This window comes from Oncorhynchus kisutch, linkage group LG29, assembly GCF_002021735.2.
Source record: "Oncorhynchus kisutch isolate 150728-3 linkage group LG29, Okis_V2, whole genome shotgun sequence".
NCBI classification, from domain to species: Eukaryota; Metazoa; Chordata; class Actinopteri; order Salmoniformes; family Salmonidae; genus Oncorhynchus; species Oncorhynchus kisutch.
In genome coordinates this window covers 11,964,608-11,989,403 of record NC_034202.2, presented here as the reverse complement: position 1 = coordinate 11,989,403, position 24,796 = coordinate 11,964,608, and the positions used below count along the sequence as shown (strand labels likewise).

General features: G+C 44.5%; 2 protein-coding genes across 2 annotated transcripts; one reads left to right on the top strand and one right to left on the bottom strand.

The window, feature by feature from the left end:
* Positions 1–2,654: 2,654 nt before the first annotated feature.
* rexo4 (REX4 homolog, 3'-5' exonuclease) lies at positions 2,655–7,661 on the top strand. Its single transcript, XM_020465354.2, has 8 exons — positions 2,655–4,901; positions 5,054–5,415; positions 5,684–5,836; positions 6,136–6,329; positions 6,483–6,571; positions 6,659–6,733; positions 6,834–6,908; positions 7,015–7,661. The coding sequence occupies exons 1-8, from the start codon at positions 4,689–4,691 to the stop codon at positions 7,156–7,158; spliced, it is 1,305 nt and encodes a 434-aa protein (XP_020320943.1). The 5' UTR covers positions 2,655–4,688; the 3' UTR covers positions 7,159–7,661.
* Positions 7,604–16,755, bottom strand: LOC109873690 (calcium channel flower homolog). Its single transcript, XM_020465355.2, has 5 exons — positions 16,121–16,755; positions 12,639–12,711; positions 12,401–12,526; positions 11,919–12,026; positions 7,604–9,422 (listed from the first exon to the last, which is right to left on the bottom strand). The coding sequence occupies exons 1-5, from the start codon at positions 16,224–16,226 to the stop codon at positions 9,335–9,337; spliced, it is 501 nt and encodes a 166-aa protein (XP_020320944.1). The 5' UTR covers positions 16,227–16,755; the 3' UTR covers positions 7,604–9,334.
* Between the last annotated feature and the right edge of the window lie 8,041 nt (positions 16,756–24,796).

Below are 24,796 nucleotides of genomic sequence, written 5' to 3'. Positions count from 1 at the left end.
TGAGGAGAAGGCAGAGATGATGGCCAAAGCGTTTGTCCAAGGCATAGCTCTGCAAATGTGTCAGAGGAGGGGCAGAGGGGGAGAGAGAGGAACATCCTGGAGTGCTGGATAGGAGGGAGGATGTAAATAATGCGTTGAATGCACCATTTACCATGGCAGAGGTGAACAGGGCAATAGGTAAGGCTGGGTTAACTTCACCTGGAAAAGATGAGGTGTGCTATATTATGTTGGTCCATCTTAGTGATGAGGCACTGGATAAGGTTTTGGTGATGCACAACACAGTGTGGGAGGAGGGGAAACTACAAGGCAGCTGGAAGTAGTGGTACTAATCCGGAAGCCAGGGAAGGACCCAATGAGGCCAACAAGCTATTGGCCAATAGCTTTAACATCACATGTATGTAAGACTATGGAATGTAAGATTATGGAACATATGATTACAGAGAGGCTAACTTCCTGGAGAGCAGGGAGCTAGTATCGCCACATCAGAGTCGGTTCAGGAAGGGAAGGGGAACTATGGACCCAGCGCTCTGCTTAGAAGCAGAGGTCAGGAAGGCTCAGGTGAACAAGGAGACTGTTGTAGCTGCCTTTTTTGATGTGGAGAAGGCGTATGATATGATGTGGAAGGAGGGGTTGTTAATCAAGTTTGATGTTATGGGGATAGAAGAAAGAATGTACAACTGGATAAAGGATTTCCTGTTTGGAAGGTCTATCCAGGTGATGGTGTGGAAGTCTCTATCAGGCAGCTACCTGGTGGATAATGGTACACCACAGGGAAGCGTGATTAGTCCTCTGTTGTTCTCAATCATGATAAATGATGTTTACTCTCAGGTACAGCCAGATGTTGGGATGTCGTTATTTGCAGATGTTGAGGCCTTGTGGAAGAGGGGAAGACATGTGCCATACATAGGCAGGAAGGTACAGCAGCAATTGATGAGGTAGAGCGGTGGGCATTAATGTGGGGATTCAGGTTCTCTGTAGAGAAAACTCAGTGTTCTTTACCAGGGGGAAGGTGGGAGATGAGGTATGTTTGATGTTATATGAGAGAAACTTGGAGAGTGTGGGGGCCTTCAGGTTCCTTGGGGTATACTCTTACAGTAGACTGACCTGGGCAGAGAGAGGGGTGGGAAAGTGTAAAAAGGTGCTAAATGTGATGCGCTGTCTGACGAGGAAGGAGTGGGGAGCTGGGCGTTCCTCATTGAGGACCATGTATGCTGCATTGATTCGATCTGTAATAGACTATGTCAGTATAGCGTATGGTTCGTTAGCCCTGGCCTCATTGGAAAGGCTAAATGTCATACAGTATGTAGTGGGGCGTTTCGGATCTCCCCAGTGGCTGCACTACAGGTGGAGATGGGGGATATGCCATTGCAGATTAGGAGACAGCAGCTGGCAATGAATTATTGGGACAACCTACAGGGACATGGGGTGTCTCATTCTGCAAAAGGGATTTTACAGGAATGCTGGGAACATGAGCGAAAACAGAACACAAGCTTTGGGTGGGTGGGTAATACCCAGGTTGAAGGAGATGGGACTGTATTGAAGGGATTTTAGTCCAACAGTAGCTATTCCTGTAAATGCACCGTGGCTACTCCCGCCTCCAGTAGTTAATCTAGAAGTGTTTGGAGAGACTGCAGAAAGATATGGAGGGTGTTGATCCATCTGATTTGTTTAAGAGAAGTCTGGATACTGTGTATCAGGATTTTGTGGCCATTTACACAGATGGTTCAAAAGATCCAAGGACAGGACATACTGGGTCAGCATTTGTCGTGCAAGAATGTGGGGTGGCAGTCAGGAAACGTATTACAGATCATCTGGCTATATATGCGGTGGAGCGGATGGCCATACTGTTGGCCCTGCAGTGGGTGGAGGAAGTCAAGCCACACAGAGTAGTTATTTGCTCTGATTCATGTGCAGTGTTGATGAGTCTCCAGTCCTTTAGCTCACGTAGCAGACAAGACCTGCTTTATGAGGTGCTACAAACCCATTGTAGGATTAGTCAAATTTGTATACAGATAAGATTTTCTTGGGTCCCCACCCCGTATGGGGTGGAGGGGAACGAGGCAGTTGATCTACTGGCTAAACAAGCACTTAGTAGTGGGGATGTTGAGGTTTTAGTTTCAATGAACAAGGAAGATACAAAAATTCTGATATGGACAGTGATGGTGCAGAGATGGCAGGAGCAGTGGAGGGCAGGCATTTTTTCTAGTACAGAGGAAAGTCAGGGAGGGGAGGATGGCAGGAAGGGACAGAAGAGAGGATGGTATTTACATAAGATTAAGGCTGGGACACAGCCAGTTGAATACGACCTTAAATGTGATCGGAAAGCATCCAAGGGGAAAGTGTGATTATTGCCAGGAAACAGAGACCGTGGAGCATGTATTGCTACAGTGTGGGCAGTATCAGAGGCAAAGAGAGAGGCTGAGATCTAATATGTGGGAGAAGGGGATACAGGAAATTAGTTTAAAGAATAAATTGAGTAGAACGTCATTAGATATAGTCTCAAATAGTTTGTTATATCTTTTAAGAGAAACAGTGCTGGCAGGTATGATTTAGTTTCTCCCTGTCTCTGGCCCACACTCCAGTTCAGTAGGTGGCGGTAATGCACCATAATGTTGGATGCCAATCGCCGATAAACCCCACTGAAAAAGCGGACTTGCTGTATGCATTGTCTAAGCATGATGTAGATTTGATCCATAGTTCGGGGAATGGGAAATGGTGGTGAGTAGTGCGGATGAAATGGACGAAATTGAGAAAAAGTTGGTGAAGCAACAGCTGTGCTGGAACGCAAACAGGTGTATTGATTTGGACCAGGAGGATGAGGGACAAGGACCGGAATGGTCGGTAGTGGAAAGATAGGAAAATGAGAGATCATGATACAGAAAGCAGTGGAGCATCTAGTAAAGAAGATGAAGAGGGCCAAGGTAGGAAGCAAAATTACTTACGTGTTGGAGTGGAAAGTGGTGATAGTGTTTGATGAGACCACAGGGCCTCACTTACACCCTATCCAACTAACTAATGCCGTAGAGAAATAGGTAGGTGAAGTGAAATTAGCTCGGTTAATGGAAATGGTAGATTGTTAATATTGTGTGGTAGCCTGGCCCCGCAAGAGAAGCCATGTCCCTGGTGCTTATGCTAGATTGAGGGGAGTCATCACTGGGGTCCCAATATCTATGTCCACAGATGATATTAAAGAAAATGTGAAGGGAGGCAGAGAGATTGAGCCCAAAAGGTTGATCAGTAGGAAAGAGGGTCAAAGAAGTGAAAGCTTCTGTGATGTCAGTGATGCTGAGGTTTGAGAAAGTCTTGCCGGGAAACGTACAGGTAGGATTCCTTAGTTTCAATGTTAGAGAACTTGTCCCATATGCACTGCAGTGTTTTAAATGACAAAGAATGTGACATGTTGCTGATCAGTGTAAAGGAAATAAAATATGTGCCAAGTGTGGAGGGGCACATGATTACGGCGAAACAATGTGAAGGTTAAGTGCTGTAATTGTGGGGGAGAACACAGTGCAGCATTTGGTGGATGCCAGGTACAGAGAGGCTAGAGAGGCTCAGAGATATAGGATCAGTCATGATGTATCGTATGCAGAGGCCGTCAAACAGTTTGGTAGAACTCCAGTGCGGACTGATGGAGCTTACATGGATGTACCTGTAGTAAGTGGACCTAATGTCAGGGCTGGTGCTTCTGATGGTCCTGGCATGGTTTTGAGGCCTGTTCAGAAATCTTGTGCTCATGAATGTGCTGTGTCAAAGGACACTTTGATAATGAATGAAATTGTCTTCATAGATTTTATTGGTACGGTTATCAATACGACTCGGGATGTGGAAAGCAGAAATGCCAGGTTGAAGGTTATTGCGGAAACAGCAAAAGAGATATTGGGGGTAACAGATTGAAATGGTTGTTGACATGCAGAACAATCCTAAGGGTGGAGTGTTTCAGCATGATATACATCAAGTTTAATGTGTTTGGGGAGGGTGTGGTAGAAGTCATGGATTTATTTGGTTTAGAATTTTTGTTCATGGAAGTGCTGAATTAAGCAGATCGTGATTGATCGTACATTCCAGCACAGTAGGTGGCGGCATGCGATTGTTTGCGGACCGCCATGATAGCATAGAAGAAACGAAGAAAGAAAATGTTTCTAGGAACCAAGACCAACCCTCGTTTCCTGTCGGACATTCACATTTGTGACACATTGCAGAAGTACACATTTCAGCACGACGTACGGAAAAACATGTGTAGATATCTGTTTGTAAAGCATAACGAGTATGGCGAGGTTGTAAGTATTCATTAAGGTATTTGTAGAGGTGAACTATTGCGGTTCAAACCGTCAAATCATTGCTTTAGCAAATGTAATTAGCCAGCTAATTTACTAACTAATGCTTGATCTCCTGGTCACATGTTAGCAAAACTAGCTAGCAAGCTAACGTCATCCAAGAAGCCAATTTACTGAGCAACAGGACGTTTGAAGTATAGTCGGCTGTCACATATTAAGTCAAAGGCTAGTCGCTTAGCAATGTTTACTTTTTAGAATGAGACGTGAAGACTTAAAGTTATAATGAAAGTTCAGGCTGCCATTCCACTGCAACGTGTCTTTAGCAGCTAACGTTAGCTTGCCTAACTCAACAAAAATTCGAAGAGGAGAATTGACAGACATATTTTCTAAATCAAAGCTCATAGTCCTCGAGATATGTCTAAAGTCAAGCCAGAGAAAACGGACTCTGCTGCTTCTTCTAAAACGCCAGAATCCAGCCAGGACCAAAAGAAAAAGAAACTTGTAAAGAAAAAGTTTTTTGAACACACCAAGAAACAACTAGTGGCTAAAGATCAAGGTAAAACCAATGCATTGCTTCCCCCAAAAGATGCCGAACAGTTTTCAGCCAACTGGAAAACGTTACTAGAGGTAAGGACTTGGTTATGACTTGGCTAAGTCAGAAATGTTGTGATAAATATCTTGGATAGATGATACAGACCTGAAGGCATTGGTGCAATGTCATTACTGTCTAAAATGGGATGCTGTGATGCTATTAAAGCTCGCTCACTCTCTACTTGCAGGTGTTCAAATCCAATCCCCTGCCAGTAAAAAATAAACCAGTTCAGCAGAACTCAAAGAAGGAAGTCCCTAAGAAACCCACTAAAGACATTTCAAAGAAGGACGAGGTGGTGGAGGATAAGAAGCCTGCTAAAGACTTATCAAAGACAGTGAATGATGCCAAGCCCATGCAGGTGTACAGTAGGAAAGTAGGGAAGGACAGTGCCGTTCCCAATAAATCCCAGGTGAATGGGAAAGGTCCAGGAACATCGGGGACAGAACAGCCTAATGCCAAGAAGAAGAAACCGAACAACGCCCAGGTGGAGGGTAAAACACAGATGAAGAAGAAAATAATAGAGGAAGTGGAGGAAAAGAAACCCACTGAGTAAGTCCATCCAGTGTTATCAATATCACTCATAAGCAAAACATCTGACAGGTGTGAGTGTATATAACTATTGAGATGTTAAGTTCAACAACCTCTCACTGTAGTGAAAGGCATGTGCACGGTTTGTGTCCGAGTGTTCAGTCACTTCAATAGTCAGTTGTCAAACTTGCATCCAAACCTAAGGTCAAATTGTCACATTATTTCCACTGGCACCTCAGTGTTGGTTAATGTGTGTGGGGGTTAATACATGTAATCTGTCCTCTACTAGATCGGACATGTGGTTTGATGACGTGGACCCTGACGACGTTGAGGCCACAGTGGGGACAGAGGCAGCGGATATCATGAGGAAGATGCAAGGCATTCGGAAGACAGATGCCCAGAGCACAGAGAAGGCGCTGGTCAAGGACAGGGGGTTCGAGGGGTAAGTTAGAGGACACCAGCAGCTCCTAATCGTGTATATCTCCTAAAGGTGTATATCTGCATGTGCTCTATGACGGTAGCAGCTGAGTTGGAAAAGTAGCGCTTTCTATAACAGACTATATGACCAGATCCTGGATTAGCAGTCCTACTCTGAGACATTTTGTGGATATGGGCCCTGAGCTTACTTCACCATGAAGTACAGAGCAGAATGTTGTTGGCTGTCTTCAGTCACTTGAATGAAATGATTTTTCTGGTGTGACCAAGCCTTTTTCTCTCCCTGTTCATCATGGCACCTGTCAGCCTTACCAAGGCGGTAGCTATGGACTGTGAGATGGTGGGTGTGGGGCCAGATGGAGAGGACAGCATTGTAGCCCGGGTCTCCCTTGTCAACCAGTTTGGGAAGTGCATCTACGACAAACACGTCAAGCCCACAGAGAAGGTGACAGACTACAGGACAGCTGTTAGCGGCATCCGGCCGGAGAACATCAAAAACGGTGCCCAGCATGAGCCAACCTCAGACCTCTTTTTACACTATATTAATGTTCTTATGATGGCTTTGGAAACAGTTGTCGTCCTTTTGGACTAGATTTTCTGCGCATTGTTTTCAAATGTGACTTTTGTGTCATCAATGCTGTTATATGCTGCAGGTGAGAATGTAAAGACTGTACAGACAGAGGTGGCTGAGATCCTCCAGGGCAGAACGCTAGTGGGACACGCCATTCACAATGACCTTAAGGTACACTTCTATGATCTAACTAAAACCTGACTTGACTTGCGATCATTGTCCACGTTTACATAAACTTTCCATACTGAAATCTTTCAGATTTTGCTCTTGGATCACCCAAAAAAGAGAATCAGAGACACACAGAAGTATAAACCTTTCAAGAAAATTGTGAAGGTAAAGACAGTTTTTTTGGGGGGGCAGTTATTATGTGTGACAGAAGGGGTTATAATAACACTATAAGAGGAAGGTATGAACAGTGTAATTTTCTTTTCAGAGTGGTCGGCCCTCTCTGAAACTCCTGTGTAGAGAAATACTTAACGTCAAAGTACAGCAGGGAGAACATTCATCCGTAAATCAGCTTTTTATCAACATTAAAAAATATATATAAAAAAATAGATCACAATTATACAGTAGTCCTCTGTGAGCCATAGCCAATGTCTGAGAATGTTTTGCAGGTCCAAGACGCCCAGGCGACTATGAGATTGTACACGATGGCGAAGAAGAATTGGGAAGCAGAGATCAAGGCTAGTCATAACAACCCAGACTTAACCAAGAAGACCAAAGAACCAAGGAAGCCCAAATCAGCGAAACTCAAATGAACCTGACTGGTTCTGAAGTCTTAACTGCATCATTCTGTTATGGGACTGTGGACTAACCATTGAACAGGTGGCTTGACTGAATTAATAACATGTGTCTTTGGGAAGTGGATAGTTTGGTGACCCATAAGGATTGCACAAAGAAGTTTGTTCAAATGGATATTGACTTTATTCAAATCCCACTCAGCCCAAATCACTCAAATATCCTAGTGCTCCTTCAACTATGCATCGATCTTTCATTCATTGTCTGGTACATCCTCTTCAGTGTTCTTTTTGTTCAGATCGGGGTTTTAAAATGTAATCTTCTAACGTCCACAGGTTAGGTTTAGAGAAGCTGTTGCATTTGTGGGCTTTAAAATTAAACGTTTGATATCTTTAATCACATGCAGTATGTAATGTTTTTACACTTATGTGCATGAATCATGTAATAACTGGGGAAAGATGGGCATTGTTTTAAAAGGCAGAATGTTTTTATTTTTTTGTCAGATGGGGAGAGAACAATACCATATAATAAGCAACTGAGTTTGCGGCCTCCTTTTGAAGTTCCAGTTCATCGTGACATAAATAAGCGACAAACCAAATTCAACATCAATACACAGAAGCATATGCACACACTCTTTACAGCAAACAACAGGTCAGTTATCATTTCTACTGCAACCTGTTAACGCTTCCCTTTTTTGAGCCCATTGTTCCATAATATTGTGTAGCTCTGCTGTAGGCATGAAGAACTTCTGTGCCTAGAGATCATGATAAACTAAGGATTAGTGTCACTCCTGTATATGGGCAATAGAGACCTCTGGTTTAATGCATGAAACATGTAGTCAACCCAATTTCTAGCTCTTCCCCAGTTGCTTTCTGTGTCAGGGAAGGTAACAGTGAAGCTACATTAGACAGCTGCTAACATGCTTATGTTGCATATTAATGAACTTAAGCCCAAATAGTATTTTATATTGTATGCCTTAGTGAGATTATCGCTGGTGTTCATTTTTTTATTTATTTTTTACAAAAGCTGGTTCATGTGGATAGTACCTTTTGCATTGGTTAAAGTGACCTGCAATAGCATGTTAGCTAGTATCAAGGAAACAAAATAGGCCTACCTGAGAACTGGTTGTGGGTGACCATTTCAATGAGTACCTAAATTATTTCCAATCCAGAGCTAAAGTGGGACATAATCCCAACGGTAGCATGTTGCTGAACAACACATTAGTACCTGTGATCAGAGGTTGGACATAAGTGTATATTTCACCTGACTGAGGGACAAAGGCAAATCATGGCTCTGTGTGTTACACACGAAATAGTCCCTGAATCAAGACACATTCCCTCATCAGTCCTTTAAAGCATGCTTCCATGCGGCAGATCCCACTACTGTATGTAGGGTCACAAACATTCTGAGGTGGCATAGATCAATCAGGTTCTAGAAGAGAACACCAATAGCATTTGAAAGGTTAAGAGGTGCTAAAGCAGCATAGCTATTCAACTCACATTCTTAATCGGGTTTTCTCAAGACACACGCAACATGCAGCTGTTTGATTAGATGCACATTTTTAGAATGCTGATAAAGTAGCTCTTTTTATACATGCACTGAAAGCTGTTGTGATTCACGGTTACATCATAGTTCCGTGTCCGAGGTCCTCTGTAGGTACATTAAACCTAAACATCCATTGTATATCGCAAGTAATGGATATTAAACAAAAAGAGGACTTGTTATCTTTGGGTTTACTGGATGGAATGGATATACGTTTGGGATAACTCTCAACGGATGAATTTCCAGCGGCACAATGAGAGTAACATGATTTGGGGAAATAACTTCACAAAAACAAAGCTTTCACATTCACTATCGCCCAGGTTTCTTGAAAGGCGGATTGGCTAAGAGGGTACATAACTTTTCCTACTTGCCAAAAAGGGTAACCCCAGTAACCAGGACAACAAAAACAGCACAGCAGCTAAACCTTTGTTAAAATGTCATGAAAACAAAATTCACACTAAGGACCAAACAACATTAAATATATATGGAAAAATTACACCAAGACAGACATCAAAGATGCAGCCATTTAGGTAAATAAATAAACTCAGTAACTGAGAGGGAGGAGAGGAGCAGGGATGACATCATTGTCCCTTGGTTAAGGATAGTGTTGTTCCTCTGTGGGAACAGATAAGGGATGATGGGATAGCCATCTCACTATATTGACCCGTCAGTTGTCCCGGTCATCTTCTCCTCATCCCCCTGTTTCTCGTGATTCAGCCTGGCGTAACTCACCGCATCGCCCCTGAAAGAGGGAGGAGAGAGAAGCAGGGAAGAAAGCATGACAAGTTAAATCTTAGTCACATGCGCCGAATATGCAGTTAAGAAAATATTTACTAAATAAACTAAAGTAAAAAAATTAATAAAAATAATAATGAGGCTATATACAGGGGGTACTGGATTAATGTGCTGGGGTACAGGTTAGTCAAGGTAATCGGTACATGTAGGTAGAGAAAAAGTGACTGCATAGATGTAACAGCAGTGTAAAATCAAAGAGGGGGGTGTCAATTTAAATAGTCCGGGTGGCCATTTGATTAATTGTTCAGCAGTCTTATGGCTTGGGGATAGAAGATGTTAAGGAGCCTTTTGGATCTAGACTTGGGGCTCCTGTACCGCTGGCCGTGCGGTAGCAGAGAGAACAGTCTATGACTTCGGTGTTTGGAGTTTTTGACGATTTTTTGCCAAGTATATAGGTCCTGGATGGTAGGAAACTTGGCCTCAGTGATGTACTGGGCTGTACACACTACCCTCTGTAGAGCCTTACGGCCAGATGCCAGGCAGTTTCCATACCAGGCGATGCAACCGGTCAGTGCAGCTGTAAAACCTTTTGAGGATCTGGGGACCCATGCCAAATGTTTTCTGCTTCTTGAGGGGGAAACGGCATTGTCGTGTCCTCTTCACGTCTTTCTTGGTGTGTTTGGACCATGATAGTTTGTTGGTGGTGTGGAATTTAACTCTCGACCTTCTCTGTCGATGTGAATTGCGGTGTGTTCGGCCCTCCTTTTCCTGTAGTCCATGATCATCTTCTGTGTCTTGCTCACTTTGAGGGAGAGGTTGATTTCCTGGCACCACTGCCAGGTCTCTGACCTCCTCCCTATAGGCTGTCTTTATCGTTGTCGGTAATCAGGCCTACCTCCGTTGTGTCATCAGCAAACCTAATGATGGTGTTGGAGTCGTGCTTGGCCACGCAGTTGTGGGTGAACAGGGAGTACAGGAGGGGACTGAGCACCCACCCCTGAGGGGGCCCTGTGTTGATGATCAGCTTGGCAGATGTGTTGTTGCCTATCCTTACCACCTGGCTGCGGCCCGTCAGGAAGTCCAGGATCCAGTTGATTAGGGAGGTGTTTAGTCCCAAGGTCCTTAGATTAGTGATTGAGCTTTGAGGGCAATATGGTGTTGAACGCTGAGCTGTAGTCAATGAACAGCATTCTCACATAGGTGTTCCTTTTTTCCAGGTGGGAAAGGACAGTGTAGAGTGCGATTGAGTCATCTGTGGATCTGTTGGGTCGGTATGCGAATTGGAGTGGGTCTAGGGTTTCTGGGATAATGGTGTTGATGTCAGCCATGACCAGCCTTTCAAAGCACTTCATGGCTACCGACTTGAGTGCTACGTGGCGGTAGTCATTTAGGCAGGTTACCTTTGCTTTCTTGGGCACAGGGACTATGATGGTCTGCTTGGGAGTTTTTCCTAGACACTGTGCTTCTACACCTGCATTGCTTGCTATTTGGAGTTTTAGGCTGGGTTTCTGTACAGCACTTTGATATAGCAGCTGATGTAAGAAGGGTTATATAAATACATTTGAACATGTAGGTATTACAGACTCGGTCTGGGAGAGGTTGAAAATGTCAGTGAAAACACTTGCCAGTTGGTCCGCGTCTGCTCGGAGTACACGTCCTGGTAATCCATCTGGCTCTGTGGCCTTGTGAATGTTGACCTGTTTATTAAAGGTCTTGCTCACATTGGCTACGGAGAGCGTGATCACACAGTTGTCCGGAACAGCTGGTGCTCTCATGCATGCTTCAATGTTGCTTTCCTCAAAGTGAGAATAAAAGGCATTTAGCCCATCTGGTAGGCTCGCGTCACTGGGCAGCTTGCAGCTGAATTTCCCTTTGTAGTCCGTAATATTTTGCAAGCCCAGCCACATCCAACAAGCGTCAGAGCCGGTGTAGTAGGACTTAATGTTAATCCTGTATTGAAGCTTTGACTGATGGTTCATCTGAGGGCATAGCGGAATTTCTTATAAGCGTAGCGATTAGTGTCCCGCTCCTTGAAAGTGGCAGCCTATAGCTCCGTGTGGATGTTGCCTGTAATTTATGGCTTCTGGTTTGGATATGTATGTACGGTCACTATGGGGACGGAGCCGGTGAAGTGGTATACTCCTCAGTGCCATTGGATGAATCCCAAAACATATTCCAGTCTGTGCTAGCAAAACAGCGCAGCATCCACGTCACTGGTACTTCCTGCTTTAGTTTTTGCTTGTAAGCAGGAATCGGGATAGAATTATGGTCAGATTTTCCAAAGAAAACAGGGAGATGTTGAATGTGAGATTCACAGGGTTACTTTTTGTCACTCAAGTGTATAAGGGGTATGAACAAAGCAGTCTCCTGTTACATTATTTTACATTTAATGAATCTTGTTACTGATTAATAAAAATGACATCTAAAATACGTACACTATGTACACACACAGTACATTCAAACCAACATCTTGTCACTAAAAGTATAAATAGAAAAGTCATACTTTTTGCCCAGGGAGGCGAGACCATAGAGGACACCTGTAGCAAAGGCAATGGCATTCCCAAACAACGTGGTGATGGAGAAGCTCAGGAATATGGGAAACAGTGCCATCCTGGAAATAAGAGAAACAGGGATTGATTACAGAGAATATGAAGTGTGTTTCTCAACTGTGATATAGGAAAAAGTGCCACCCTAAAAAATAAGTGTTTCCCAAACTCGGTCCCTTGGACCCCAAGGGGGGCCTTGCCCTAGAACTACACATCTGATTGAAATAATCATCCAGGTTAATTTTAATCAATTATGTAGTGCTAGGACAAAAAACAAAATGTGCACCCCTTAAGGGTCCCAAGGAAGGAGTATGGGAAACACTGGATCACATTAGTGGTAGTGGGTTAATCAACTGGTTAAAGGTTCGTTTAAATTCTAGGCCAAGACAAATGGACAGGTGAGACCTGTGAAGCCAGCAGGTCTCAGTCCAGTTCTTACCCACAGTAGAAGAAGGCTTTCTGCCATGGCTTGAATTTATCCGCTCTAGCCGCCACTGCATTCGCAAACTCAATGAACTGGCAGCAGAATGGGACTTCACACAGGAACAACACAAAGGCATTCAACCTTGAAACAGGAGGAGGACGTTAACACAGCGCTGGTGAATATTCTTTACACACACGAGCAAACACACAAAGGCACACACGTAAGGATAATATTGTGGAAAACTGAAACTTACACCATCCATACTCCAGCTGCGATGTTTAAGGGGTTGACAGTGACACACATCCACACTCCTGAGATGGCACATGCTTCAGTGGGAGAGAAAATTATATTACATGCAATGTTACATTTCTCATTATGCAACCAGATCAAGTACATACAGGCACAAATAGGGACACCATGAATACCAACAGACTATAATAAAAGGAGTCTTTGTTCCAAGTTAGAAAGATGATTCATACAAACTTATTCATACAAACTCAAATCAAATAAAGCTTAACTAGAAACCACAAGGGCCTGAATTTGTCATTTAAACATGGTTTTGATACCAGGGAAACCAACACAAGAGGCTCAGCTCTTCTCTGGCAAAGAGCTATATTTGAGACAAATAGGAGGCAGATGATGGGTATTAATCAGAGTTTACAGGCCCCCTGCTAAGTTCCTACAAGGCCCCTACTATGCACTGCCTGGTTGGCTCTGCTGGGTGATACCAGTCCACTGTGAGCATGATTAGGGACCCAGATAATGAACAGATGGGATACTTACTCGTTTTATATCCATTGTACACACACAAGTTGGTACAGACTTAAGTAAATTAATTCACACAGCCCACTACAGTAGCTCATCTTGTCTTATGTACCCAACTTTGATTTTGGCAAAATTATTAACTTGTGGGGTTTGAAACCGTTGAAAGATGCAGTATGCAGAAATTGCTCAAGCCATTTCCTGGTTGCTAAAATTCTAATAGTTTGCCTAATTTCAGTTTGTGACAAAACAAGCAGGTAAAGTGTAGAGAATCATTGTACCATCTAAACAGCTGTGAAATATTTTCCATAACTGACAATATTGTATTTTCAGCTGTTTGAAACTGGTGTACAAAACCGAAAATAAAAGTAATGAAGCATAGAAATAGCGCACTTAAAACAGATCTACCACTTCTTAGACGTGCTTTCAATGAGAATGACATATCTGTAACTTCTATTTCTATGTGAATTTAGTTAGGTCACCCAAAAACTGCAGCATAGAAAATCATGAAAACACAGCTCAGGATTTCTATCAGGAGAGAAACCTTACACTACTAGTGACTGATTGATGGAATAAAATTAAAAAAATTACTCCCTTTTTCTCCCCCAATTTCGTGAAATCCAATTGGTAGTGACAGTCCTGTCCCATCACTGCAACTCCCGTACAGACTCGGGAGAGACGAAGATCGAGAGCCATGCGTCCTCCGAAACACGACCCTGCTAAGCCGCACTGCTTTTTGACACACTGCTCGCTTAACCCGGAAGCCCGCCGCACCAATGTGCATGCGACCGGCCCCCCACATGGAGTCGCTTGAGGGCGATGAGACAAGGACATCCCGACTGAACCCTCATGACGCTGGGCCAATTGTGCGCCGCCTCATGGGTCTCCCAGTCGCGGCCAACTGCGACACAGCCCGGGAACAAACCCGGGTCTGTAGTGAACGCCTTAAGCACTGCGATGCAGTGCCTTAGACCGCTGCGCCACTCCAGAGGCTCTTGATGGAGATCTTATACTAGTGTGATTAAATGAAAAGTTATGGCACTGAATTTTTTTTTTATCCCACAGTACCAGACGAGACCATTCAGCTAACTAGCACACTCATGCCTGCCATACAACACCACACACATACAGACACCCACACACAAGAAGACACACATACATGCAGTACTCTGCAGCAGCTAACATCAGAGGAAGCATATAGGACCTATCCTGCACTCTGATTCTACATCATGCTGAATAATACAGAGCCCATTGACTATGCAACGGTCCTGCATGGGAATGTGATACAGCGGCCAATACTCCGGTATCACAGCCACAGCAAGGCAGGAAAGGGATAGGTGGGAAGGGAGGGCTGCAATAGGCCTAATGCTGGGGAAGTGCAACATAAGCACAAACATCAACTCTGTCTGTCTCACAAAATGACTGTATATATGAATGGACAAAGCCATTGATCATGTGTCACCATACATTCCTATGTGAAAATTTGGCTTCAATGCGCCATTGAGTTAAGTCGGTTATGATGGCGTCTCATGGAGACGTAACATGTGCAGTTTGAGCTCGTCCAGGAAGTGAAGCAATTTTTGGTGCCTTGATTTAATTTTTTACACAAAAACTGACCACGAAGAACGCTATTTTTCCATTCACTATGAATAGGGGAACCTTTTTTCTGCTAACAATGCCTTCAGTCAGCCTTGAACTTCCGTGGCTTTAATAAGAAGGGCAGTCTTCTCCCCTGGTCTCACACGGAGTCCCTGAGGGAAGATAGCTTATATTTTATCATGTCTACTAGAGTATATCACTGAATAGATGACTTAGAAGATGCCAGTCAGGCAAGCAGACAGCCTATGATTGTGCCCATTCCCAGCCTCCTGGTGCAGTGAGGGGAAAAGGGGATACCTAGTCAGTTGCACAACTGAATGCATTTAACCCAACCACTCTGAATCAGAACATGTGACCAATGGGTTTAGCGCTGTACAAAGAGATGTGGGGGTAGAGTGGTGTGCCAGTGCTTTGTCTGGGTGGGCAGACAGGGGCTCAGTGAGGATACTGAAGGCCTTGACTAAACACTGTAATATTTCAAAGAAAGCACATCAACAGAGCTTCCTAAAGAGAATATAGCCTCATTATCCAACAGCACAATACTCACAATTCTGTGTGTGTGTATCAACAATACTCGTATCACTGCCTGGTATGGCAACTGCTTAGCATCCGACCTTAAGGCGCTACAGAGGTTGGTGCATAGAGCCCAGTACATCAATGGGGCCAAGCTTCCTGCCCTCCAGGACCTATATATAAATTGTTGTCTCTACAACCGCATGGCAAGCGGTACTGGAGCACCAAGTCTAGGTACAAAAGGCTTCTACCCCAAGCCATAAGACTGCTGAACAATTAATCAAATGCCTCCCTGTTTTTACACTTCTGCTACTCGCTGTTTATTATCTATGCATAGTCACTTTACCCCTACCTTACAAATTACTTTGACTAACCTGTACCCCCACACATGGACTCATACCAGTACCCCCTGTATATAGCATCCTTATTGTCATTTTATTGTGATACTTTTTTTTTTCTTTCATTTTTTACTTTTGTTTATTTAGTAAATTATTACTTATTGAACTGCATTGTTAGTTAAGGACTTAAGCATTTCACGGTAAGGTCTACACCTATTGTATTGGGCGCATGTGATAAATACAACTTTATTTTATTCGATTTTTGGTCAAGGGCCATGTTAAATAAATAAACAATAGGCTAGTATGCCAGGAATAGGTCATGAGAAAAACGTTTAAAATGCTTGCCGGTAACATGCTTCATGATCTGTCACTGTCATGAAAGGCATAGACCCCATTAAAACATTTTGAGACTGTAGACGTGGAAGCAGGGTGCGCCAGGACCGATTAGAATCGGACGGTCGTGTATACAGTAAGCAGGTGCAACCACAGGAGATAAGAAAATGGATGGTTAGCGTTTACTTACATACACCGCCCAGGACCCCAGCGATTTTGCAGAGCCATCGATACCACCATGACATGCCATCATCATCGGTGACAGGTTTTGGAGCTGCTGCCTCGTCGGAGTTCATTTTGCCCCAATAAATTATTCAGTGACTTGCCTTGTCAATATAACAATGGCCATTGGCTGGGGCTCACTAGGACAACGAAAGCTAACGTTACCTGGCCAACGTCAATGATCTTGCTAACAGTTGACAAAAACATATATTTCGTGTTAACGATAGCTTTGATCGTGTCTCTACTCTGGCTAGCTAGATAACAATCTATGGCGGTTATCAACTGAGCATGGTTTTGTCTTCAAGATAGCTCATAGCTAGCAGACTGGTTCTGTCGCCACTGCCTCTGTCGCCAAAGCCTGTTAGCTTGTGTCACTGCCAATGTCAACCAACTTTCCTATCCAACAAACTTGCCAGTTATCCGTTTTTCTTTCAAATTAGACAGCTACCATTATTCATTTACACCATTCAAAAATGACGATTATTACGACCTGCTCTCTCCGCTGTTTCTAGTCCTGTCTTCTTCGGTGGGGTTTATCGGCGGTTGGCATCCAACGTTATGGCGCAGTACCGCCACGTACTGTACTGGAGTGTGAGGGAGAAACAAAATCCTACCTGCCAGCCCGGTTGTCCTTAAAAAGATTTCAAAATATTTGAGACTATATCTAATGACGTTCTACTTAATATACTCTTTAAACGAATTTCCTGTATCCCCTTCTCCCTCGTACTAGATTCCAGTCTCTTTCACATATAATAATTTATTGAACTTGCTGTGTTCCACCCTTAATCTTGTAAAAATAGCCTTGTCTCTTCTGTCCCTAAAAATAGCCTTGCCTGCCCTTAGTATCTCTATTCCACAGTTCCTGCCATCTCTGCACCATCACTGTCCATATCAGGATTTTTGTCTCTTCCTTGCTCATTGAAACTACAACATCAACATCCCCACTTCTAAGTGCTTGTTTAGCCAGTACATCAACTGCCTCGTTCCCCTCCACCTCCAAATGGGCTGGGACCCAAGTCAATCTTATCGGTTTAACCCTGCCATGGGTTTTCAGCACCTCATAAAGCAGGTCTTGTCTGCTACGTGAGCTAAAGGACTGGAGACTCATCAACACTGCACATGAATCAGAGCAAATAACTACTCTGTGTGGCTTGACTTCCTCCACCCACTGCAAGGCCAACAGTATGGCCATCAGCTCCGCCATATATACAGTCAGATGATCTGTAATACATTTCCTGACTGCCACCCCACATTCTTGCACTACAAATGCTGAACCAGTACGTCCTGTCATTGGATCTTTTGAACCATCTGTGTAAATGGCCACAAAATCCTGATACACAGTATCCAGACTTCTCTTAAATGAATCAGATGGATCATCACCCTCCCTATCTTTCTGTAGTCTCTCCAACACTTCTAGATTAACTACTGGAGGCGGGAGTAGCCACGGTGCATTTACAGGAATAGCTACCCTTCAATCCCTTCAATACAGTCCCATCTCCTTCGACCTGGGTATTACCCACCCAGTCAAAGCTTGTGTTCTGTTTTCGCTCATGTTCCCAGCATTCCTGTAAAATCCCTTTCGCAGGATGAGACACCCCATGTCCCTGTAGGTTGTCCCAATAATTCATTGCCAGCTACTGTCTCCTAATCCACAATGGCATATCCCCCATCTCCACCTGTAGTGCAGCCACTGGGGAGATCCGAAACGCCCCACTACATATTCTGAGTCCTTGCCCCTGTATGACATTTAGCCTTTCCAATGAGGTCTGGGCTGCCGAACCATACGCTATACTGACATAGTCTATTACAGATCGAATCAATGCAGCATACATGGTCCTCAATGAGGAAAACCCCACTCCTTCCTCGTCAGACAGCATATCACATTTAGCACCACTGAATTTTCTCTACAGAGAACCTGAATCCCCACATTAATGCCCACCGCTCTTCCTCCTCAATTGCTTCCTGTACCTTCCTGACTATGTATGGCACATTTCTTCCCCTCTTCCATGAGGCCCCATCATCTGCAAATAACGACCTCCCAATATCTGGCTGTACCTGAGTAAACATCATTGATCATGATTGTGAACAACAGAGGACTAATCACGCTCCCCTGTGGTGTACCATTATCCACCAGGTAGCTGCTTGATAGTGACTTTCCCACCCTCACCAGAATAGACCTTTCAAACAGGAAATCCTTTATCCAGTTGTACATTCTTCCTCCTGCCCCCATAATATCAAGCTTGATTAACAACCCCTCCTTCCACATCATATCATACGCCTTCTCCACATCAAAAAAGACAGCTACAACAGTCTCCTTGTTCACCTGAGCCTTCTTCACCTCTGCTTCTAAGCAGAGCACTGGGTCCATAGTTCCCGTTCCCTTCCTGAACCCACTCTGATGTGGCGATACTAGCCCCCTGCTCTCCAGAAAGTAAGTTAGCCTCTCTGTAATGATACGTTCCATAATCTTACATGCATGTGATGTTAAAGCTACTGGCCGATAGCTTGTTGGTCTCGTTGGGTCCTTCCCTGGCTTCCAGATTGGTACCACTACTGCCTCCCTCCAACTGCCTGGTAGTTTCCCCTCCTCCCACACTGTGTTGTACAACACCAAAACTTTATCCAGTGCCTCATCACTAAAATGGGCCAACATAACATAGCATACCTCATCTTTCCCAGGTGAGGTTAACCCAGCCTTACCTATTGCCCTTTTCACCTCTGCCATGGTAAATGGTGCATTCAACACATCACTGAGATCCTTCCTCCTATCCAGCACTCCAGGATGTCCCTCTCTCATTCTATCTCTCCCCCTCTGCCCCTCCTCTGACAAATTTGAAGAGCTATGCACTTCGACAAACGTTTTGGCCATCATCTCTGCCTTTTCCTCATCTGTTACTGCCACATCCTTTCCACTCGTCAACACTGGATAATCCCACTCCATTCTAACCCCACTCATCCTCTTAATCATCCCCCACACTTCTCCCACAGGTGTCACCCTTCCACTGGTGTCACAGAACCGATGCCAACATGGCCTCTTTGCCTGACGGATAGTTCTCCTCACCAGGGCCTGCTTACACTGAATCAGATGTTGGAAGTCATGCATCCTTTTCAGTACTCTAAATGCCCTGTTCCTACTCCTCACCATTTCCCCTCACTCCTCCATCCACCATTGGACTGCTTTCCTCCTCCTCCTCCCTGAACTGTTTGGTATAGCCTCAGTAGCTGCCCCCACAAATGCTGTTCTCACCCAGTTATTCATACTATCCACATCCCCTCTCATATCCACCCAAGCCATCACCTGCTCCCTCAGCTCCTGAAATGTATCCCACTTTGCCCTTCCAAACACCCACCTATGTAGCACCCCTCCTCTCAACCACACCTCCATCCACCACCACCACATATTCCCGTCTAATAACTTTGCCTGGCATCCTATAAGGATTATCTTGCATTATGAAGGGGGCATATCCCCCTACATCTCTGTCCCTACGAACCACTACATGTCCCTCAATGATAAACTCCACTAACACTTTTTTTGGTTACTACATGATTCCATATGTGTTATTTCATAGTTAGATGTCTTCACTATTATTCTACAATGTAGAAAATAGTAAAAATAAAGAAAAACCCTTGAATGAGTATCCAAACTTTTGACTGGTACTGTATATCCTATGATGACTTTATTTGGCAGTACCTGGTCCTTGAAGTGGAACAGAATAGACAGGCTATCTACCCTAACTCCACCCCTTGTTTTGTTTTTTACCTTTATTTAACTAGGCCAGTCAGTTAAGAACAAATTCTTATTTTCAATGACGGCCTAGGAACAGTGGGTTAACTGCCTGTTCAGGGGCAGAACGACAGATTTGTACCTTGTCAGCTCGGGGGTTTGAACTTGCAACCTTCCGGTTACTAGTCCAACGCTCTAACCACTAGGCTACCCTGCTTGCAATTTAATCTTTAATCCACTGCTTGATCAGTCCAGCTGCTCGGCACCACCTTCTACTTCCCTATTTGCTTCACTCCGCGCCATCTCTTAACACTTTAGCATGGATAACTTCCCCAATCAAGTATTTTATCACAGCCGTCAACCTTATCGGACTCATTGTTCCAACTCTCCCTTTCCTCCCTAAACTTCATAATCACTTTATGCTCCTCCTCACCTCCATGCTCCCCTCGGGACTTATCTTGCCCTTCCTCGGCACTCTCTACCTCTGAGCTGCCGCTAGCGTTGGAAGCTACGTTTCTCTCCTCAAACTCCTTTTTCTGCCTCCATAGACCTTTCGCTCCCCATCAAACCCCTACTCCCTTTCTCTCCCGCTTTCTTTTTCTCACTCCCTTCTTTATTTGTACCACTATGCTCCATACTTGCTTCACTTTCTTCTCCATCACTATCTCCTACCATCTTTGACCCAGTCACAGCATAGCAGTGCCGAACCGCTCCCACACCGAGTAAAGTTTGATTGATTGATTGTTTGATTATCAACGATTGATCGCTAGCCCCAGCTTTCAGCCTCTCCCTCACTTCTGTCCACCATGAACCTCCCTGGACTGATTAAAATATTGTACGTCACCATTTGTTTACATGTGGGTGTGTTTCTAGCGGTGGTACTGCAGTAACCTAACGTAGCCTGCCAGCACGTCGCAGGGGTAAAATAAACGCCTGAAAGTAGATCAAAATCAAATCTAATTTTATTGGTCACATGCACATATTTAGCAGATGTTATTGCGGGTGTAGAGAAATGCTTGTGTTCCTAGTTCCAATAGTGCAGTAATATCTAACAATTCACAACAATACACACAAATCTCAAGTAAAAGAATGGAGTTAAGAAATATATAAATATTTGGATGAGCAATGTCAGAGTGGCATTGACTAGAATGCAGTAAATACATATAAAATGATTAAGGCAGTATGTAAACATTAAAGTGACCAGTGTTCCATTCCAAGCTATGTATATTTAGGGCAGCAGTCTAGGGCCCTGGCGGAGTGGTGCAGGGTTGAGTAACCAGGTGGTAGCCGGCTAGTGATGGATATTTAACAGTCTGATAGCCTTGAGATAGAAGCTGATTCAGTCTCTTGGTCCGTGCTTTGATGTACCTGTACTGACCACACCTTCTGGATGGTAGCGGGATGAACAGGCCGTGGCTCGTGGTTTGATGTTCTTGATGGTCTTTTGGCCTTCCTGTGACATCGGGTGCTGTAGGTGTTATGGAGGGCAGGCAGTGTGCCCCCGGTGATGCGTTGGGCAGACCGCACCACCCTATTGGAAGGCCTGCGATTGCGGGCAGTGCAGTTGCCGTACCAGGTGGTGATGCAGCCCGACAGGATGCTTTCAATTTTGCATCTGTAAAAGTTTTTGAGGGTCTTCGGGGCCAAGCCAAATTTCTTCAGCCTCCTGAGGTTGAAGAGACGCTGTTGCGCCTCGTTTACCACACTGTCTGTGTGGGTGGATGTTAAGGGAATTTTTATCAATGATGACTAATTGTGTATACATTTCAATCAGGACTGACTAGTCCAAATGCTATCATGTACTGGACATGTATGAATTTTCTCTCCTGCTCCCATTTCCAATTGTATATAATATAGTCAGGAGTTTAGAACAATGCCTTGGTACAAATGAATGAAATATCTCCAGATGGCAGGGACGGACTATCTCCAGACTGTCTAGAATGCTTATCTACACTGACTGACCTTGGCTTTAGGCGAGGAGGGAAGGCTCGAGAACTATAGGGCCTCTCTACCAGTGTCAAGAAGAGATAGAACATTTAGAAAATGCTGACGTCATTTTCAGTTTATAACCTGTGGTAAAATGTGTATGAAGCCAGTACTCTCTTGAATTAAACGCTGTTACCTGACTTTTAAGACCGGGGCTCTGTCCATTCTTATAAAATAAAGGGTCTTACAAACCCTTTATGCATTGACAGAGTGTTTCATTTTGATTGGGAAATAAAACGGAGGAATTTAGAATTCCTTCAACAGTGGACCATTTCAGATCAACAGTTATGTGTACGTCAAGGAAATTGAATTTTTTCACCTTCTCCACTGCGGTCTCATTGATGTGGATAGGGGCGTACTCTCTCTGCTGTTTCCTGAAGTCCACGATCAGCTCCTTCATTTTGTTGATGTTGAGGGAGAGGTTATTTTCCCAGCACCACTTCGCCAGGGCCCTCACCTTCTCGTCTCATCATTGTTGATAATCAGGTCTACTGTTGTGTCATCTGGAAACTTGATGATTGAGTAGGAGGCATGCGTGGCCACACAGGTATGGATGAACTGGGAGTACAGGAGGGGGCTGAGCACGCACCCTTGTAGGGCCCCTGTGCAAAGTGGAGGTGTTGTTTCCCACCTTCACCACCTGGGGGTGGCCCGTCAGGAAGTCCAGGACTCAGTTGCACAGGGCGGGGTTCTTGGAAAACCAAGATGGCGTAGCAGTGCAGACGTGGTTTGTCGTCCTCTTGTTTGCTGTTTGTATTTTTCGTCTTTTTTGTATATATTTAAATGTATTTTTCAATCTCTTTTATTAAATATATGGCCCGAGTATCCTGGAAGGATATTGACCTCATCCCGTCAGTCGAGGATGCCTGGTCGTTCTTTAAAAGTAATTTCCTCACAATCTTAAATAAGCATGCCCCTTACAAAAAATGTAGAACTAAGAACAGATATAGTCCTTCGTTCACTCCAGACCTGACTACCTTTGACCAGCACAAAAACATCCTGTGTGGGACTGCAATAGCATTGAATAGTCCCCGCGATATGCAACTGTTCAGGGAAGTCAGGAACCAATACACACAGAAATTTGCATCCTGTAGCTCTAACTCCAAACAGTTTTGGGACACTGTAAAGTCCATGGAGAACAAGAGCACATTCTCCCAGCTGCCCACTGCACTGAGGCTAGGAAACACGGTCACCACCGATAAAATTATGATAATCGAACATTTTAATAAGCATTTCTCTACGGCTGGCCATGCTTTCCTCCTGGCTATCCCAACCCCAGCCAACAGCTCTAACCCCCTGCAGCTACTTGCCCGAGCCTCCCCAGCTTCTCCTTCACCCAAGTCCAGATAGCAGATGTTCTGAAAGAGCTGCAAAACCTAGACCAGTACAAATCAACTGGGCTAGACAATCTGGACCCTCTCTTTCTTAAACTTTCCGCCGCCATTGTTGCAACCCCTATTACCAGTCTGTTCAACCTCTCTTTCCTATCGTCCGAGATCCCTAAAGATTGGAAAGCTGCTGTGGTCATCCCCCTCTTCAAAGGGGGTGACACTCTAAAGGGGGTGATAGACTGTTATAGACCTATATCCATCCTGCCCTGCCTTTCTAAAGTCTTCGAAAGCCAAGATAATAAACAGATCACTGACCATTTTGAATCCCACCGTACATTCTCCACTGTTCACTCCGGTTTCCGAGCTGGTCAAGGGTGCACATCAGCCACGCTCAAGGTACTAAACGATATCATAACCACCATCGATAAAAGACAGTACTGTGCAGCCGTCTTCATCGACCTGGCAAAGGCTTTTGACTCAATCACCGTATTCTTATCGGCAGACTCAATAGCCTTGGTTTCTCAAATGACTGCCATGCCTGGTTCACCAACTACTTTGCAGTCAGAGTTCAGTGTGTCAAATCGGAGGGCCTGTTTTCCGGACCTCTGGCCGTTTCTATGGGGGTACCACAGCGTTAAATTCTCAGGCCGACTCTTTTCTCTGTATATATCAATGATGTCGCTCTTGCTGTGGGTGATTCCCTGATCCACCTCTATGCAGACGACACGATTCTGTATACATCTGGCCCTTCTTTGGACACTGTGTTAACTAACCTCCAAACGAGCTTCAATGCCATAACACTCCTTCCGTGGCCTCCAACTGCTCTTAAACGCCAGTAAAACCAAATGAATGCTCTTCAACCGTTCGCTGCCGGCACCCGCACACCCGACTAGCATCACTACCCTGGACGGTTCTGACCTAGAATATGTGGACAACTACAAATATCTAGGTGTCTGGCTAGACTGTAAACTCTCCTTCCAGACTCATATTAAACATCTCCAATCCAAAATTAAATCTATAATCGGCTTTCTATTTCGCAACAAAGCCTCCTTCACTCACGCCGCCAAACATACCCTAGTAAAACTGACTATCCTACCCATCCTCGACTTCGGGGGTGTCATCTACAAAGTAGCTTCCAATACTCTACTCAGCAAACTGGATGCAGTCTATCGCAGTGCCATCCATTTTGATACCAAAGCCCCTTATACCACCCACCACTGCGACCTGTATGCTCTAGTCGGCTGGCCCTCTGGGGGCATATACATATTCATCGCCAGACCCGCTGGATCCAGGTCATCTATAAATCTATGCTAGGTAAAGCTCCACCTTATCTCTGCTCATGATAACAACACCCACCCTTAACACGCGCTCTAGACAGTATATCTCACTGGTCATTCCCAAAGCCGACACCTTCTTTGGCTGCCTTTCCATCCAGTTCTCTGCTGCCAGTGACTGGAACGAATTGTTCCGGGATTCTTCCGATGGCATTGAGGAGTACACCACATCAGTCACTGGCTTTATCAATAAGTGCATCGAGGACGTCGTCCCCACAGTGACTGTACGTACATACCCCAACCAGAAGCCATGGATTACAGGAAACATT